General features: G+C 37.1%; 2 protein-coding genes across 2 annotated transcripts in view; one reads left to right on the top strand and one right to left on the bottom strand.

Moving 5' to 3' along the window:
* The window catches only part of LOC149167703 (uncharacterized), a 54,976-nt gene extending 40,807 nt beyond the window's left edge, over positions 1-14,169 (bottom strand). Inside the window, exons 1-2 of the mRNA XM_089430566.1 lie at positions 13,008-14,169; positions 10,716-12,284 (exon numbers count right to left, since the gene is read on the bottom strand). Of these exons, the coding sequence (XP_089286692.1) occupies positions 10,716-12,284; positions 13,008-14,169 (2,731 nt within the window). The remainder of the gene's footprint in view (positions 1-10,715; positions 12,285-13,007) is intronic.
* A 4,021-nt stretch (positions 14,170-18,190) lies between these two features.
* LOC149167702 (NDR1/HIN1-like protein 13) lies at positions 18,191-19,901 on the top strand. Its single transcript, XM_089431579.1, has 2 exons — positions 18,191-19,192; positions 19,569-19,901. The coding sequence occupies exons 1-2, from the start codon at positions 18,381-18,383 to the stop codon at positions 19,582-19,584; spliced, it is 828 nt and encodes a 275-aa protein (XP_089287705.1). The 5' UTR covers positions 18,191-18,380; the 3' UTR covers positions 19,585-19,901.
* Positions 19,902-20,204: the final 303 nt, after the last annotated feature.

Genomic DNA, 20,204 nt, shown 5'->3' with positions numbered 1-20,204 from the left:
CATGGAGAATTTTTAGTGGCCATATGTAAAATAAAACTATGCCATACAAGGTCTCTTCCCACCCACAGTGCATTAAGCCTCTCCCTAGGAAAAGTGACTTGACTTTTACTTCTTGCCTTAGCCAATTGCGTAATTTCCTCTTCCAGTGAGCCTTCTCGAGTGTAGGGGGAATTTCTAGTGGATAGTCAACCACTGTAGAAGAAAATTGCGCTAGCATAAGGCACATGGTGCATTTATAGTGGACAACCAACCATTGCGGAAGCAAAATTTGCTAGCCTAGAAGCCTACCTCTTAAGTATAGTGCATGTCGCAGTTGCAGTGCTGCTGATTGCAACCCCTCACTACACCCAAGGCTTGTTATGCCTCCCTCCCTTGCATAGGTCACATTTCTAGTGGATAGTCAATCATTGTTGAAGAAAAAATGTGCCCTCCCTTAAGCTTGCTTCTCATTTATAGTGCATGTCGCAGTTTTAGTCAACAAGTAGTCAACCCTTGTCGACTAGACTCCCTCACTGCACATTCACTAAACCTTTCCCTACCTCCTGAGTGCATGTTGCATTTCTAGTCCACATTAAGGGCTTCCCTCAATCATTGTGAAGCTAAAATGTGCTATCACTATCTCCTACTCCCTTGAGCCTAGTGCAAGTCATAGTTCTAGTAAGCAAGCTCATCATACTGTCTCTTGCACTTGCTCACTATGTTGGACCCTAAAGAGCCTCTCCTTATAGCGCATGACACAGTTCTAGTGAGCAATTGTGCCTTCTCTCAGCCATTATTGAGCTCAATTGTGCCATCCTCAGCAAGCCTCCATCTTTCATTCCTCACACAGGCCTATCACAAGCAACTTATTCCATGAGAAAAGTAAGGATAAATAACATGGCTTTTTAGACTAATGTTGCCTTGTCATGATTGAAATTGATTGGAAGGTATACCTCCTCAACAGGGAAATGTGATGCTCAAGGAAGATGTAAAGGAGAAGACATAAAGAATCACTTGCAAAGAAGAAGCACAAAGAAGAACCATCATGAATACATGAAGAGATCATGGACCATGACAAAATGAAGACATTTCATGATAACTCAAAAGGTCTCAATGATAATCCATTATTCTTTGGAGGGTGAAGATGAATAACAAAGCATATATTTCATGAAAATTGAAGACAAAGTAACAAAGGGAGCAACTTGCATTTCCACATCATCATGAATTTCCATGTCATCACTACCAAGTTATGGCTTGTACCACTGTCATCACAATGTCATATGTTTCAATGTGTCGTGCCACATCATTTGTGGATGTAATTATGTATTTTCAAGAAAATCACAAAATGTAAATACAAGGAAGTCCAAGAGTCACATGTGGAATATGAAAAGTCACATGAGGACCAAAGAGTCATATATGGACAAAAGAGTCATTAGGAAAAGTCCAAAAGTATTATGGTAGTGAAAAGGTCACATTGGAAGTCTAAGATTCATGAGGGTAGTTCAAGAGTCATGAGGGTAGTTCAAGAATCATGGGGTATGAAAGGTCATTCCTCCTGTTATAAAAGTAACCTCATAACTCAAGCAAAAGGCTTTTGGAGGCTTAGGCTTTAGAGAGCTAGCAAAGGCTTATCTAACTTGGCATAGGAGAGAAGATAATTCTTTGGAGAAGAAAGAGGTGACTTAATGTTCCACTATTGGAGCTAGTGGCTTACCATTGTAACTGTGTACTTGGACCTTTCACTTAAAAATTGAAGCTCATTGAGCCAACACATTTTCATGCATGTATCATGAATATTGTAAGACTATTCTTTGAATGTTTATTGTATATGTTATGCTCATATGTACTAAATAAAGTGAACTACTTCATTGGCTTTGGTGCTTATCTTGTTGAATGTGTGTTATATTTGCTTTAGTGATCGTTGTGTCTATGTGAACTATTTCACTAGACAACTAAAAAATATTTCCTTGATCTCGTCTACCTCTCTTAGGATAGTAATATTAATTTCCTTCTAGAGACTCGATCTTGTCTCCCCTCTAGTGAAGGCCTCCTTTTACACATTAAAATTGGTGTTACACAGTGCTAAATTACTTGTTTGTTCAAAGATTATGTGTGTAATATCTTATGTTATCCATTGAAATCATGGCAAACCTTAAGTTATGGTGGATGGGTCAATACTCTGGATGGGGCTTCTACTCCAAATGGTGTGAGGTCTAATTGATACTTCACATCAGGGAGACCCCTTGTATGTTGGTGGTATCCAGAACCATCAACAACTTCCAAGCCATAACTTACATTGAGTTCCCTCCATTGCTCCACTTGCGCTAATTTGTGCATAGTCTTACTCCCGTTGTGCTTCCTCAGAACTTGATTCACCTCATGGATTCATCTCATTGCACCCATTGATGTCACACTTTAACGTTATTTTTTATCACCCAAAATTCTCTGCGTCAAGAGAGTTTTATCTTCTCTCCTCCATTTTTTATCTATGCATGCTTATCCACATAAGTGTTCCTGTGCAAGCATGCTTCTCTCCCTTTTTCCATTTTTTCTCAGTTACCTGTTGACCAGAGACAACACGTCTTATGAGAATTGAACTAACTCATCCTATTATCAGGCACCCATACTTCTTCCTTAATTCCTATACATTATGTTATTTTACTCCATAGGGATGTAGGTGGAAATTTAATACAATTTTGAGCTTTGCCATTTCCCCAAGTAATACCTAAGTAGTTTCATCCAACAAAGGACTATGAATCTATGTACCCCCTCTTAGTCTAGTCATTTTATATTTTTCACAATATTCACAATTGTACATAAAAATATTTGCAAGTGGAGTAACCAAAAAGAGTTGTCACAAAATTGACCAACTCTAGATTGTTCATTGAGTCTTTGTGTATACTTATCCAATTCTATGAACTCATTTTAATATTCATTGTAGCCAATGATTATTGCTTGAGGTCATAATATGTCTTTTATTTTCCCCAGAAATGCATTTCCCTAAGTATTTATCTTTAGAGTGCTCCTTGAAGACAATCTAGGCTAGGTTATCTTCATTAAATTTCTCTATTTTCTTTAAATTATCCCACCAAAAGTTTCCAATTTTAGTTAATTAGTAGCTAGCATACTTGGCCTTCTCATATGAATTGAAGCCATAGATAAGCATGTACTTCCACTACCGCCAACCTACCCCTTTGCCTCATTTATCTTTTTGTTATATCCATTGAAGGGGATATTATACTTTTGTGGATAACACACCAACTTGTGACTCACTTAGTTGTCCCTTTAAAACTAGGGTTTTCTTCCTTCAAGGATCATTTATCCTTATCCTCATATTTGGATGCCAAAGAATCCAACATTCCCTTGATCTATAGAAGGTATGTGGAATGCAGATTAACCTAACTCTTTAAACCTATACATCCTCAGTTAAACGAGTCAAAGCATGGAGTTGGGTTACACTTTTTGGCAACGGAGGTTGCATTTAGATGAAAAAATATGGCTTGATTGAGCATTTTAAGCGGTCGATCAAGCTCCTCGAGCGCTAAAAAAGTAGCTCAATCGAGCATTAAAATGAACTCTCAATCAAGTTCCTATGTAACCCTAGGTGACGAGCTCAATCGAGCCTTAATGATGGAAATTTTTAAATTTAGGTAAATATCAATAATGATATGCAAATTTTAAAATTGTAAGTATTTGATAATTAAAAAAAAACAAAACAAACAAATTTAATTACTAATTACATTTGAATGGGTAATTAACAATGGTGTGGATTAATTTCTCATTACATTTTTAGGGTTTTGGTGTATATATTTGAAAAGGGATTCTATCCCACTTGCAATTGAAATTGTAATATTCTTATATTTATAATTTGGTAACTTAAAAAATAGTTTTTAACATGATTTAAATTTTCAATATAATAATTTAAATAATAATTTTATAATAAATATAATTTAAATAATAATTTGATTAAACATAAGAAAATTTATTAATTTGATTTTAATAAATATTATAAATTTTTATATGAATAAGTGTAACTCAAAAATGTGAATTTGACACTAGTGGAAATGCATATTTTATAACATTCATTGAAGAGTTAATAACCTATGAACCACCAGTCATAATCATACAACTATATAGATAGATAGATAGATAGATCAAAGAAATGAGTGCAGTAATAATTAACACAAGTGTAATAATTGTAAGTTATAATTAATATAGTTGTGATGGATGCAATGGTATATGTGGTTATAAATCTCTCTCATCCTCAATTTTGTCATCAGTCTGCACAAGTGTGAAGTATATATAGAAATTTTTTCTCTTTTAAAATAATTAAAATATAAAGACATAAGGAAATCATAAATTTTAAAATATTATTTGACTAAATGGAATTTGAGTAATCTAAATTTAAATGTGCGTAAGAAATTATTTTTAAAATAATGATATTATAAATTTTACAAATTTAAAATAATAATTTCAAAAAGTATAATATATGATTTTTTTTTGTTAGTGATTAATGAGTAATCTACTATAGAATCTTTATAATTAGTGTTTATATTTTTATTATACTATGAATATATTTCAAGGACGCTATCGTGACAAATTCATAAGTGCTAGTGAGAAATAATTTAATTTAGTTTGTTGTTTTTTTTATATATATAATTTGATTTATTTTTATTAAAAAAATTTATATAAAAAATAAAAAATAAAATTATAAAATGATTAAGTATAAAAATATGTTATATTTAAAATCAAAACAATAAAAAATTAAGGTTTTTAAGAATTTCAAAATTGAAAAAACAAAGTTAAAATATTTTATAGAAAGTTTATCTATGTATTATTATAATTATTTTCATGGTAAAATAAAATAAAATTTGGATTTATAAGTAAGGAAAATTAGAGTTTGGAATACATTTGAATACTTGTAAAAAATATTTTTGTGGAATAAATAAATTTTATATTTGCTTAAAGACAAGTATTGAGATGCTTCATTTCTTTTCTGTTTTTTTTAAATAATTATGATAGTCCTATCGAGCTATAGGTTTGATAAACCCTCGATCTAGTGTTTTAAGTGCTCAATTCAGTTGTTGAGGGCCTAAAAAATAGAGTTTTAGCTCATCTTCTATAGATTTTTCTGCAACACCATTTTGTACCTTAGGACTCCAGGCAGAATTTGTCTGAAGTTAATCATGTTGTATTCAGGAAGGAATCCTCTATCCAATAGCAAATGAGTTTAGCATTTTCGAATTCATATGATATTTTTTATCTAATTTCTTTTAAACATAATGCTTGAATTTTTTTTGGACAGTTTCAAAGGGGCTGACTAAAAAATCAATAACATAAAATATACAAAACTAAAAAAATTCAAAAAATACAAATATCTTGGTTTACCAGTCCTCTTCAAAAGGGCACTCTTTGTTTTTGAATTTATTTAAATAGTAGAAAAAAAATCTTACGAGAACACATGTGTATGCAAAATACAATTGAAGTATTACTTCCCGAATTTGGAAAAATAATAGAAAATATAATTTTGCATAGAAAAAATAATAATAATAATATGAAAAACTTAGTTCTCTCCATTTAATATATATATATATATATATATATATATATATCTTAAAAATTAAACATTTTAGACTAAGTTATGCTATGTGAAGACACACATACCTCTTAAGATGTACCAAAATTTGCAAGGAAAAGCATTTCATCTAATGGAAAATTGACATATTATAAGACACTAAATTTTTTTGCAAAAAATATCATTAGGACACAACATAATTCTCCACAGATTGTCTTTTTACTCAGAATCAAAATTCACAATGCTTATATGAATTTTGAGAGCTTCAATTCCATAAAAGAGTAAAATTTTGAAATTTCATGGCCACATTTGGCCCAAAAGTGTATCCATCTTCATGCATTCACCCAAACCTTAAAAGTATTTTTATTGGTGTAAGACTCTACAATGGTTACTTTCTCATATTCAACTCAACCAATTGTTTGATGTAAAACTAGATCCATTACTTAAACCCATTTTGAATTAGTAAAGAAGAAGCAAGGGTCACAATAATTTGCAAAAATAACGCAAATAATTTAAAAACAAAATTATAACAATAAATCAATTTTACTCATTAATGGCTGAGTACAAGGTGATAACAATCCCTATGACAAAAGATATATGTTATGCTCATGTGTAAGAGACAAGAGGGTATACAAGATGATAAAACCCCAATTTATTTAAATCTAGTAAAAACTAAATAACTTGAAAGATAATTGATAAACTAGGTACAAGACCAAGAATTAGGTTTTGTGGTAGTAATCAACCACATAATTCACTTACAAACCATGCATGGAAAACAAAGGCTTGGCTAGCAACAAAAGGTTTAATAAAGGAGGGTTGTCAAAGAAGAAGCATTAACATCAAAAAGAGGACCATTGACAAGGGGTTGTAACCTAGTCGACATCCATAAGGGGATGACCAACATAAGCATGGTTGCTTAGTGAACCATATCAAAAGGGTCTATCAGTAAGAGGAATGCACAAAAGCATAATTCAATTATAAATTTTGAAATATTTGAAAAATATGATAGACATGAGCAAAGTCAAACATTGACAAGTTGACATCCATAAGGGGATGACCAACATGAGCATTGTTGCTTAGTGAACCATATCAAAAGAGTCCATCGATAAGAAGACCACATACTTACAGATTTTTCAGAAATCTCATAACCATGAGCAAAATCAAACAATTGACTTTACTCATATCCATTAAATTACCAAAATATTATAGAATTTTGCAATTTACATAAAAATGGTCAAAAACTACTAACAAGAAAATTATCCCTAAATGAATCATCAACCAACAAAAAAAAATCCATTAACATTAATGGAACAAACCACTTATGCTCCTGAAATAAAATCATAAAAAAATGCATCAAGTCAATACAACCAACAATTATAAAGAGAGTTTGACCATTATAAAAGCAAAGTGAATGAAATTATTGTTAACGACCCGGAACAACTTAAATCAATTGTAATACCTAATGACCATCCCAACATTTTAATAAATAAATATATATATATATATATATATATATATATATATATATATTTCACTGCACTGATTGAAGTTGCCATTATTTGTGGGTGGATGAATATTAGTTGAGTTGTCAACCTTTTAAAATACACGGTTTCAAATGCATAAAAGAGTGTCGAATATAATGCCCAACCTACATTATACATAGAGGGGTCCTTGAGGGACGAGGTCAAATCAAATAGGGTTCAAACACATCCATCATTGGTGATTTTATGCTTATTATAAGCAACGCCATTAAGTGTGCCCCATGAAACCATACATATTCTAATCAGAAACAGTTCTTCTCATGAAAACACTGGTCCGGTCCCCCATTGAGGTGTTCAGTGTCACACCAGAAAATTAGGAAAACGGTACGACATCTCAAAATAATAGTGGCCGAATCTAAACACCCAGGTGTTTATGAGCAGGATTTATTTGTGTAAGTAGATGAAAGAATATTCCCACCACCTGATCTGGTTGCGCACACAGAAACGCATCGACAAACTAAAAATTCCAAAATATACTGACTCTGCGCATATATATATAATGTGTATATTCTCTCTATGTGTATATATAATGAGTGTTATGGGCCAACGCCAGCGCTGCCCCCACGTGCTCCCACAACTTACAAGAGAGGGATGTATGTTTCAGCTGTATATTTTTCCAGCTAGATTTATTTTGATCTGAAATTTAGTGCGACGGAGTGAATTCTGTGATTTAAATATCGGAGTTGTTTTTAGTGCGAAAGCGAGTGAATTTTTTGTGATTTAAATATTGGAGTTGTTTTTAGTGTGATTTTTTGGATTTTTGGTGTTTGAATCTGGTGGTAAAATTTGAGGTGAAATCTTGATCTGTGTTATTTAAATTAGTTTTTTCACTGTATATATGGATTCAGCACCCTCCAAAACTTCTATTGCACAAGATTACCCATCAAACTTGTGATTTCAATAAATTCCTACAGGATTTTAGAGAAATTTGACGGAAAAACACACGATAAAAACTTCTAAAAAGTTGCACTAAAAACAACTCCTTAAATATTTCGTATCAAATTTATTTTAATTTGAGTGAGAGTGAATTCTTTATGATTAGATAGTCAGGGAAAATTTATACGGGAATAATTATGTGATTTTGTGAGGGGTTGTAATTTTAGGTTGTTTAAATTATATTTTTAAATGTATAAAATGTCTAGATATTTTTAGATTAATTTTTGAATAAAATTATTCTAAAAAATTTATAAAAAAATATATTTAAATTGTATTATAAAATTTTAATTGAAATAATTTAAGTGAATATTATTTTTTAATTAAAAAATAAAATGTAAAATTAAAATCTATAGAAAAATATTAATTACAAGTAAATTTGTTGATTTATATATGTTTTCATTTGACATTTTTTAAATTATGAGAGGGATCATATTTTTTTCAACAGATTATTTAGATTTTATTATGATTTAGAATTTACTTAGTTTTTTAAGGATTAAAGTTTTGTAATTTAAAATTTTGAAAAAAAAAGTTTATATCTAAATGAAATTGATTGTGTTAGTGTTTGATGTATTTCAAATTTAAATTAGTATTATTTTTTAAAATGGTATTTTATAAGAAAATTAATCAATCTTGTTAGTTAATTTAGATTTATTTCCCTAAATCCGAGTGATCGCACAACAAATGGGGGGGATAATTGTTGCATGCCAACCTCCATGAAAACTAAATGTTAATGGTTGGGTGGCGGTCATTCCCTACATTCACCTTTAGCCACATTCATTACAGTTGGGCAATGCTTCAGGTAAGGACACAATAATTAAACCTCGAATGAGATATGAACTCTATCATCACTAAGGATCTTGACATTCCTTCTACCATTCATTCCCTCAACTCTACACTGCTCTCTGCTCTACGAGAGGATAGTCGTTGGAGGTTAGGAAAGGTAGGAAATCTCCAATGCTATCAGGTCAGGGGTAGCAATTGCGCAAGTCTGCTTATCATGGTGATGGAAAGGGGACGAGCCAAACAAGGTGGCATAGGTTGTGGACACCAACCTCTCCCTCCTTGGCATGGCTAGGGTGAAGAATAGTTCGATGAGGACATGCCAATGCATATTCACCGTCTTGTTGCGCCCATAGAGGCTTAAGAGAGAAGAAACACAAGCAATGGCCATCGGTTTGACCAAATTTGCTTAGCAAACAACTCTCAGAGCAAGAATAAGTCAGGGAAAGAGTTGAAGGAAAAATTGCATAACTTAATTCCTTCCTAGTTCACACATGAATGACCTTAAGAAATCCATCCAAAGTGATGGGAATCTCGTTTCCCCCTCCTTTGGTGTCCTCCAACTTGAATGTAGGGACTAAAGCAACAGAATCCTCACACCAGGGGCAAGGACACTCCATTTTGACACACTCAAAACCTTAAACCAAGAAACAAAATATGGTTAGTGGTCACAACTCTCCTGAACTAGTTGAACAGATGACGAACTTAGCCAGTCACGCTAGCGCTGAAGGTCAAACCAAGGGATAACCCTCTCGGAGGGAGGAGGATTCCTATACCGATAAATCATTTATTTGATGGGAGTGTCACCCTTGGCTTCGTGAAGGATACAATGACCCCTTCCTCTACCTGAAGCAATGGGAGCAAGCTAGGAAGGAAAAGGATCTGCAAGGCAAGGTCCCAAGGGACACACACATCTCACCTAGACCAAGGTCACTAAGGACAAGGAACAAGCCAATCAAACATTCGAGGACAATTACTCTCAGAGTATCAATTTTACATGTCATCTAGTTGCTCTTGTTTACTCAATTTCAATGATGTTTTTTTTTACCTTGGTGCCATTTTGTCACCATTGTAGTTCAAAACTCTTTGGGAGACCATTTAGTTTCCCTCTCATAGATAGATGGTCCCCTCAATTTTCTCCTCATAACACACTTTTTTTTCCAGGGAAAATAGAGTTCGTAATTTCTATTAAAAAGTAGATAATAGAGATTACATGCTGTTGATGCCAAGGCATATGCAGTAGTGTGGCGTAGCCACTGTTCAGTAATATTTACATAAAGCTGTCCTGTAGGTGTCACTATGGATACGATGGGGCTGTATCCAGTACAAAAATATATAACAGTATTACATAGAGGTTCAAAAATATGCAGAGTTTTGAGGTGTATAAACCTCGAGCCAAGAACTAACAAAATAACGTCGATCAGAGCCATGCAGATATATACAAAAATTGACAAGTGGATCAAAATTTCAGATGGGGAGGATGTCCCCATGTTGTAGACCATCAATATAGGGACGGTGGTAGAACCTGTGCATCCCCACTGGACTGTATTCTTCAATCATCCAATCGCCTAGAGGCCGATCCGCCGCTTCTTTCGAGAGCCGGTCAGCAGTTGTATTTCTTTCCCTGTAGATATGAGAAACAATGATCCGGTCAAAATGTGTTTTGAAAAAAACAATTTCTTCCAAGATGTGTTTCAAAGAATATGTATGACAGATAGATTTATTATTTGCCCAATCAATCACTATCTTTGAGTCCCCAAAAATTTGAACTTGTCGACAATTTTTAGATAGTGCAAAATATAGTAGATGTCTCAGTGTAATAAGCTCAGCATGATTATTGGTACCCGGACCGAGTCCCAATCTCAGGTGGAAATAATGTGTTTCTGTTATATGAAATAGAATACCCCCTCCACAACCATGAGCCGATGCAGCCCCATCGAAATAGGCCCAAGGCATATCCCTGTTAATAATTTCGGGCGTGATATTCCTGGGAGGATTTATTTTGTTTTCAAATGGAATTTCTGTGTAAGCTGCGCAAATGGAAGGCGGAAGAAGCTGCCAGTTAACCCTGCCCTCCTCAAATATGATGTCGTTGCGCTTGTTCCAAATGTACCATGACACCACTAACGGAAGATTTCTTGCCTTTTCCGAAGTCACAGCAGTCCACCAATGCGCCCAGGCTGTGGGAATATCATCTGCGTGCCAAGCGGTGGTGATATTGAGGGACTGTTTGACCTGCTGCCAAATGTCTAAAGTGACTTCGCATGTGAGGAATAGGTGGGACGTAGATTCCTCCGCCTTTCTGCAGAGTACACACCAGGTAGGTCCAGCAAAAGCCCGGTTTTTGAGGTTGTCCCCGGTTGGTATTTTATTCGCCAATATGTTCCACATTAGAAGTCTGGCCCTAGGCTGTGCTTGAAGCTGCCAGATATCCGACCACCAGTTTTTGTGAATATCAGGCTTCTTGGCCTCAATGATCTTTAAGTAGCCGAGCTTTGGTGCATATATTCCAGATTTAGCAGGTGCCCAAATGAGTTCATCTTCCTGCTCATGTAGCTTGATATGTGTTTCAGAGAGTGCCTGAATGTATCTTTGCCAATGTTCGGTCCATTCATCTGTCAAATGCCACTGTTGATCCGTTACCCATGCCTGAGTGAATATGGTAGATCGATGTGGGTCACCAACCTGTGCTAGATATTTGATGCCCCTATTGTTGAGGTGTCGGATCAGGTCTTCCGGCAGGAGGTGAGCGTTCCCTGACCCAGGCCAAGGGTCTAACCCTATACGGACTTGTGCTCCATTACCTATTTTCCATAATAGGTTATCCTTGATGAGTGGCAAAGCTTTTAGAGTAGCTCTCCAGATCGCAGATATGCCCTGATAATTCCATGATGGTCTGCGAAGCCAATCAGTGATATTGGAAGGCCAAATGTATTTTTTATGTATAACTTCGGCCCATAAACTGTCCATCTTGAGGAGTGACCAGCCCTGTTTTGTTGTTAAAGCTTGTGCAAATTCTGAGAGGGATTTAAGCCCCCACCCACCCCATTCCTTTGGCATGGAGACGAGGGACCATCTTGTCCAAGCAAATATCTTTCCCTTTTTATTACCATTCCACAGGAATCTGTTACATATTTGTTGTATTTTTTGTAAAATGCCTTTCGGAATCCATGTGAGGGACATCCAATAAACTGGTGTGGCCTCAAGTACTGATTTGATCAGCTGTAACCTGCCAGCTTTTGACAGTAATCGGTGGTGCCAGCAGGTGATCCTTTTTTCAATTTTGTTAATAAGCCACACCCAGTGTTCAGTTTTATATCCATCCGGCCTTAATCTGAATCCGAGATATTTGATACCTTCCAGTAGATTATTTTCCAGGAAGGGAAAGAACTGCATAGCCAACTGAGTTTCCTGTTGTGTACATCTCATCAATGATCTGGTGGATTTGTCCCTGTTGATTTCCATGCCCGTAGCTTTACAGAAAAGTAGGAGGATATTATATAAAGCAGTGCTATCTCGGACGCTACCATTGAGAAAGATAAGTATGTCATCTACGAACAATAAGTGGGTAAGGGAGAATTGATCAGTAATTTTGAGACCACTTAGCTCCCCATTCCTTTTTGCATCCTCAATGAGCCTACTCAAGCCCTCCATAACAATAAGAAAGAGTAGTGGGGAGAGTGGGCAGCCTTGCCTGATTCCCCTGTTGATGTAAAAACGATCTGAGGCTGCGCCATTTATGAGGATGGCAAAGGAGACAGAAGATACACACCCCATAATCCAATTTATGAACAGATGAGGAAAGCCCAGATGGATAAGAATCATTTTAAGGTATAGCCAGTTAACCTTGTCAAAAGCCTTAGCAAGGTCAATCTTTAAGGATACACCTTTGAGGTTTTTCAACTTGATGGAATGTAAAGCTTCCTGGGCGGTGCCTATGGCTTCTTGGATATGGCGATTTTGGAGGAAAGCAAATTGTTCAGCAGATATATGAGAGGATAGGATCGGTTTAATACGGTTGGCTATGATCTTGGCAATGATTTTGTAGAGGCAATTACAGAGGGAGATAGGGCGAAAATCATTGAAGGATGAGGGGTCATCGGATTTGGGAATCAAGGCAATGAAGGTCTGATTCATAGGCGGATGAATGTGCCCCGAGATCCTGCTTTCCTCGACAACTGCTAAAAGGTCCGCACCCAGCAGATCATAAAAAGCCAGGTAGAATTCCACAGGCCAGCCATCTGGTCCCGGACTCTTGTCTTTCTTAAACCATTTAAGTGTACTTTCCAGCTCCTGTGTAGTGACTGGATTTGTGAGGTCTTCAATATCTTCCTGTCCAACAAAACGAGGGAACTTTTCTGCTAGTCTAATGATATCTGGTAGGTTTACAGCATTTGGTGCCGTGAAGAGACTCTTGAAATGTGTTACCCCCAGGCTAGCCAGTTGCTGGTGAGTAGTAGCCCATCCATCTGGTTCCCTTGGTAGCCTCCAAATGGTGTTTGATGCCTTTCTGCCATTGGCAAGGTTGTGAAAGTATTTTGTATTACAGTCCCCCGCTTTGAGCCAAATGGCTCTGCTTTTAAGTCTCCAATGCTCCTCCTTTTCTTGTAAGATTTTTGCTTTTTGCCCAAGCAATTGGTTTAGTAGTGCTTTGGAAACGTCGGAATGATAACCAGTCCCTCTCTCATCAGTCAATGAAGCTATCTGAGCTTCAGTATCTTTCAGAATCTGTTCATCTCTGTTCCTCTTAGATTTCGCCCAGTTCTCGGTCAATACTTTGAGCTTTTTGAGTCTCTCACAGAAATCATGCGCTTTCCTCTGTTCCCGCAGTGGGGGCAGTGATGCCCAGAAGTCCGTGACCAAATTGATATATTCCGGTTCTTGGAGAAAGCCGGCAAAGAATTTAAAGGGAGACCGCGGCTTTGAATTGTTGTCACTAATCTGAAGAAGAATCGGGTGGTGGTCAGAGAGCCCCCCTGAACTAACCCATTGTCTGTATAAGGGGCAATTCTGAATTAGTTCCTCATGCATCATAAACCTGTCCAGTCGCCTCCCCAGAGCAGCCTCACCAGTGCGCTGATTGTGCCAAGTAGGTAGCTTCTTATTCATGGGAATATCCACAAGATGATGTGAGTCTAGGATCATTTGCATTTGATCCGCGATAGGATCACACTGAGCATTATGTCCCCAGGATTCTCCAGCTCCCAATGAGAAGTTGAAATCCCCCCCTATCACTGTATTCCTTGTGATATGGTTACCATTGAGGAAATCTTGCCAGTAAGGTAGACGATTCTGGTTAGGCCCATAAATATTGATAATTCTGATCGGAATACCCAGGTCACCCAAGATTATATCCATACCGAGGAATCCTCTGCCCCCCCAGGCAGAGAGTGGCCTACATTTCCTTGGGTTGATACCAATGAGTAGTCCTCCAGATCGACCACACGCATCCAGACCATGTAAAATCCATCCAGGAAGCAAAGCTTGTAGACATCTCACCGCCACCTCAGATGTGCACAGAGTTTCTTGAAGAAAAATGATATCACACCTAGATTCAAGTAGGAGTCTTTTCAAAGCCAATCGTTTTTTGGGGTTGGCTAGTCCCCTACAGTTGAAGGAGAGCCAGATCATGGGACACCACAGGTCATGGGCTCAATAGCTCTAAGTGCCCGTTCAATAGTAACTTGTCGCCCCATGGCGACATCTGCAACAGCATTTAGCTTTGCTGAAGAAATTTGTGAGGGTCTGCCTCGCTTTTGTTTACGGTGGCGTCCAGGGGATGAACCCAGACCTAATATACGAGGCCGTGCACGAGGTCTCAGGTGATAATGATGTGAGCCGGATTCACCCGGAGAGGATGGAGAGTCAGAACCGCCCAGAGTCAGATTGTGCGAGGGAGGGGTGGTAGAAATGGCGGGTGGAGGTGGGGCGATGGTGCAGAGTATGGAGGGGAGGGACACAAACTCAGAATGGGGTGCATGCAAAGAAGAATTTACAAATGATTGCATATCAATAGAGAAAGATTGAGAAAAGGTGGGGGTGGAAGCATTACCCGGACGAGAAGGTGCAGCCTCCGCCGGTTTAGTAGCAGCCACAACGGTCTTTGAGCGTGTCCGCGGCGGTCCTGGAGCAGCCGATGCCTTCCGTCGAGCATTCATTGAAGCGCTATCCCCCTTCTTCTTGGATGGGGTCTCCTGTTGTGTCTGTGCACCTTCCATTGGTATATTATCTCCGGCATTTTGATCCACAGTGGTCTGTTGACGAGGTCCTTTGGTGTCCTCAGAAGTCACCCCCGAATTCAGTGGACAATCCTTGTAGAGGTGACCAATTTTGTGGCATCTACGACAACGGAATGGTACGCCTTCATAATCAAGTGGCTGTTTGCGGGAGACATGGCTGTGGTGCAGGGTGATCTTTTCCTCCAATCCAGGCCTGGTGTCCAAATGGACTAGAATTCGAGCCATTGTCCTGATACCCGATTTCTCGTACGTCCTGTCGTGCTCCAGGTAAGTGCCTAGAGTGTCCCCAATTTTTTGAATGTATACTGATTCCAAAATTGCCATGGCAACCCAGGAAGACGAACCCAAATGGGACCTGCCCCCAGTTGTTCTCGTTCCGGGTCAAATAGGGGATCCCACCGTTTGAGCAAGACTGGCGCGAGCTCAATGTGCCAATATTGGGTAAGGACCCACTGAGTGTATTCGGGCCGGTGAAAATGCAGGGCGAACCAGCCCCTTGTAAGTACCATAATATCTGGAAGTTCTTTAAAGAAAGACCCCCAAATCTCTTCCACCCAAAGCTTGAGTCGCTCCGCAGAGTATGTTCGGCCCCGAACTCTGCCAACCAGGACCTTACGAGCAGCGTCCATTACATCCGGAAGTGGTGCTTCAGGCCCAAAATTGATGTTGAAGTCAGAATCAATGGCCCGGAGGCATCGACCTTTTGTCACCTTCTCAGAGCGTTTGCCAAATGGAGTCCCCTTCAGTAGTTTGCGGCACGGGTCGGTGGAGCTGTGCTGGGCGGATGCAGCGGAGCGAACCGGAAGCGGCGGGGTAGTGAAACACCCAGAGCGAATCGGTGTGCGAGGGGTTGAATAGCTGGTGCCGGGGAGAAGGGATACAGTGGGGTGAATGGAGGGCTGATGTGCCTGCGGCATAAATGAAACTGATGGTGAATGAGAGCTCGATGGGGGCGGAGGCGGAGGGGGCGGAGGTAATACAGGGCGGAGATGGTACTGGAGCGGGGCGTCAAGGAAAGGCGAGCTCAGAAAACATGAGCCCAAGAGCTGTGCCGTCGCAGGGGAGAGGGGTGGACAGTCGAGGGGCGAGGAGTCCGCGGGAGTGAGAACCGGAGATTTGTTTTTACCTGTAGAGGACAAGTGCGGCTGTTGTGACGAAGCACCTGTCACTAAACCCAGCGCAACGCTCCGCGGTATCATTTGAGGCCGCCTAGTATGAGCCCATATATCTTGATGCGGCATGGGGTCCGCCTCATAGTCGACCAACTCCTCATCACCCATTTTATCTTGTCGGTAAGAAGGCGTAAACGGGGTTCGATCGGGGGGCCGGTCTGCGGGTTGTATGGAAGAGTCAGTGCGGCAGAGAGAACCCAGGGGGGGACCGCAGATGAGAACAAAACTCCGAGTAAACCGATGTAGATGCCGCGGTTCAAGCCGACAGTTCGCCCATAAACCGATAGCCAAAACTGCAAACCGCCATGGGCAGAGGTTCTGTAACAAACCCTAGTTAGGGTTCCACCATTGTCGCCTCAGTTCGAGCTCCTCAATATTAATTCAAACTTCATTGAATCTATCTTACCTATTCCTCCATGAATTGCCTTCTCCTCATAACACACTTGTCTTTATGGTTTTTTTACTTTTTATATTTACAAAACAATTTAGAAATACATACTATTCTACTAATTCAACTTATAAAATTAATTTTTAATAATGTTTAATAAATTTAATTAATATATATATATTATTTAGAATAGAAAGAACTATCATAATCCACTTACTATATATTTAAATTAATATAAACTTATAATTAACCTATACTTATATTTATATTTATATTATTTATTAATTTTAATTTTCTCATTTTAAATAAAAAATGTATTTAAAAAAAAATAATAATAGATATTTATATTTAAGATTGAATTATTTATAATTTAGAGATAAACTTATTAATATAAATTTATCTTAATTTAAAATTTTATTAAATATTAAAAATATCAAATTTTCCTCATAATATTAAAAGTTATCTTAAAAAATAATTCTTCCATCCTTATAAAATTTTAAATCAATCTAAATATATATTAATATTATTTATTTTATTTTAGATAAAAATATTGTAATAATTTAAAGTTGCAATGATTAAGCTTGAAGACGATGTTCAACCATTTTAAAATTTTCATTCTTCCTTCTTTATAAAATTTTAAATCAATCAAATTTATATCAATATTAGTTTTTATTTTTATAAGAAATATTACAATAATTTAAAATGGTAATGTTTAGGGTTGAAGATGATGTTTACCAATTTCATGAGAAAATACGATTTATAAGTTTTTATTTAATATATTATATGAGAAAACCATCGCAATATGATTGACATCAGCATTACCTATAGTTTTATCTCTTATAAAATGCATATAAAAAAATGATAATTAAAATATTTTTAAGTAGTGAGGGATTTCCGCGTTGCATTATATTAGATATCAGTTTTTTGGATTCAACTAAGTTAAGTAAGTTATTCTATGATCATTTCCATGAGAGATAGTTTTAAGTGACTAATTTTTCATTATTTTTTGAACAGTCTATTTAGCACTCATTTTCATGAGAGGTAGTTTTAAGTGAGTAATTTCTCATTATTTTTTGAATAGTCCATTTAGCACTCATTGCATCGGATACTCACATAGTTGAAAAAGTAGATGTTAAAAAAAATATAAATTTTTTGGAAAGTTTTCTAATTTATTGTCTGATCTAATTAGTAGAAATGTCTAAGAAATTTTTTAGAGAGATAAATTTTTTGAAAAATTTTCTAGTTTATTGTCTCATCTAATTAGTAGAAATGTCTCAAAATTTTTTTAGAAACCTAAATTATATTTATAATCAAACACCAATTTAAACAACACAAATTAAAATTTAACCACAAATTTTTTCCATTAAATTTCAATACCCAAAAACACTCTTAAAAAAACCTACTTAACTTCTCCGTCTTCGACTGCATACTTAACTTCTCCGTCTTCGACTGCATATTATGTTGGGACGGACGATAATAGTTAACATGTCACACACATTTGGGATCGCCGGTCGTTATACGATCGATATAAACAAATCCTTGCAGGCCAAGATAAGAGGCAGAATTAGGTGGAACTGATCCGCATAGCCATCACTTCGCAACCAGCGTGTAGCTGGACTCCGTTTGGTCGGAGGTTCCATTCTCCCATCTACCATCCCTTCCTTATTTCTACACTCTGATTCTTCTGATTCCTCACGCTCCACTCTGATTCTTCTGATTCCTCACGCTCCTGCCCTGCCCTCTCAGCAGGCTCAGTAGACTGTTCCCAAAATGAGCGCCAAGGAAGATTCAGTGCCCAAAATGAGCGCCAAGGAAGATTCAGTGCCAGCAGCGCCCATGAAGGAGAAGCCAGTGTATCCCTTCAACAAGCCTCCTGGGCCGATTCAGAAACCTCCTGGTTTTGTAAATAACAATCAGCCAAAGCCCAAGGGACAAATTTACAGAGCTCCGTTTACAGCCTATCGTCCGCGAGGGCATCGCGGCAGCAAACGAAATCTGTGTTGCTGTTTCTGTATTTGGTTGTCTATAGTTGTGCTATCTTTACTTTTGCTTCTGGGCATCGCTGGCGTTATACTTTACTTCATCTACAGGCCACAGGAGCCCCATTTCTCTGTGAAAACTCTGCAAATCCCTCGCCTCGCTGTTACTACTTCCAAATCTGGGGACACCACTCTCAGTACTCAGGTCTCTGTGAAGATGGAAGCCATGAATCCCAACAAAGCATTAAAGTTCTTCTATGAGGAAAGCAAGGTGACTGTAATGAGGGATAAGGTGAGTCTTGGAGAAGGGTCGTTTCCAGCTTTTGTCCAGGGCGACCAGAACACCACTGAGCTTAAAATATCAAATGTGAAGGCCATGAACACAGCAATTGATCAGCTCGATGGCACTAATCTCAAGTTGATGTATAGACAGAAGAAATTGAATTTGAAGGTGGAATTGGATACCCATGTGAGGATTAAGATCAGTAAGTGGAAAACAGGCAAGATTAAAATCGCAGTGCAATGTGATGGAGTTCCTGAAGCTAAAACCACACTGGATGAGTCAAACACAAAATGCAAGCTTAAGCTTTTTAAATATAAATGGTATGTATATCTATCTTTGTTCATTTTTCTTTGGTTTTAGCAAAGAGATTCAGAGTATTCCCTTCCTAGTGTATGATAGTTTTTGGAGATAGCTGTGTTATGATGCTTTGAATAGTAGGATATTTTGGGTAAACATTTCACTTATATCTTCACTAAAAAAAGGATGATAGTGAAGTGTTTATCCAAAAAGTCAGACTTTTCAACTTTCCATAAGATAATTATCTCCAAAAACTATTGTATATTATAACCCACACCTGTGAAAATATGTTCTCTTCTAATCAATCTGATGGATTGAACCCCTTCTTGCATCCAGCATTCTGATCTTGTTACATGATTTGTGATATTGAACTACCTCTTGTCTGTTCCTTGTGTGCAGGTTTCCTTTCAAATGAGACCAGGCCAGATGTGCAATATATGTCTTTGTCTGCTATGTTATGAGAAGATATTGTGAAGTGTATTATTGAATGAATATCCATTGGTCGTTGCAGAAAAGAGAAATAGATAAAAAAAAATATGGTTTCTGTCGAATTTGGTGCATCAGTGAGCAGGCGTGCTGTGTTTATTTTTTTGGGGCAAGTTTGAACAGGCCTTTCATCAACTGGTCTTGGTGTAAAATACCATAAATGTCTATGCAGATTATTCTTGCACTGGAAAAATGTATTTCAACTATTTCATCAATTTGCAAACTACTATATATGCCTTCAAATGTTCTCACATGTACTTTGAATAAATGCATGACCAAGAAAAAATTGAACTCATATGCAAGCAATATGTTTCACGTTTCATCACAGGGAGCCTAGCTATCACATGTCCATAATCATCCATTTTTTATTTATTAAGTGAAAAAAAGGAAAGCTTATTATTTTTATTTATTGAAAATTATGATAATTATAATATTAAATTTTTTATTTTTTATTTATATATTATTGAAAAATGGGCTATTGGATTTTAAGGCTTTAAGGTTTGAAATTAGTTATAGGTAGGAGGAGGCAACAAAAAAATGTTTAACATG

Source organism: Pinus tabuliformis, chromosome 5_1 (genome assembly GCF_031772625.1).
Source record: "Pinus tabuliformis cultivar Carrire ecotype Pingquan chromosome 5_1, CPIR1, whole genome shotgun sequence".
In the NCBI taxonomy this organism is placed as follows: domain Eukaryota; kingdom Viridiplantae; phylum Streptophyta; class Pinopsida; order Pinales; family Pinaceae; genus Pinus; species Pinus tabuliformis.
The sequence above is the reverse complement of the archived record's forward strand: the minus strand, read 5'-3'. Positions and strand labels throughout refer to the sequence as shown.

Bases quoted from the DNA above. Each gene is read 5' to 3' on its own strand.
- LOC149167702 (XM_089431579.1), top strand. From the start codon at position 18,381: ATGAGCGCCAAGGAAGATTCAGTGCCCAAAATGAGCGCCAAGGAAGAT.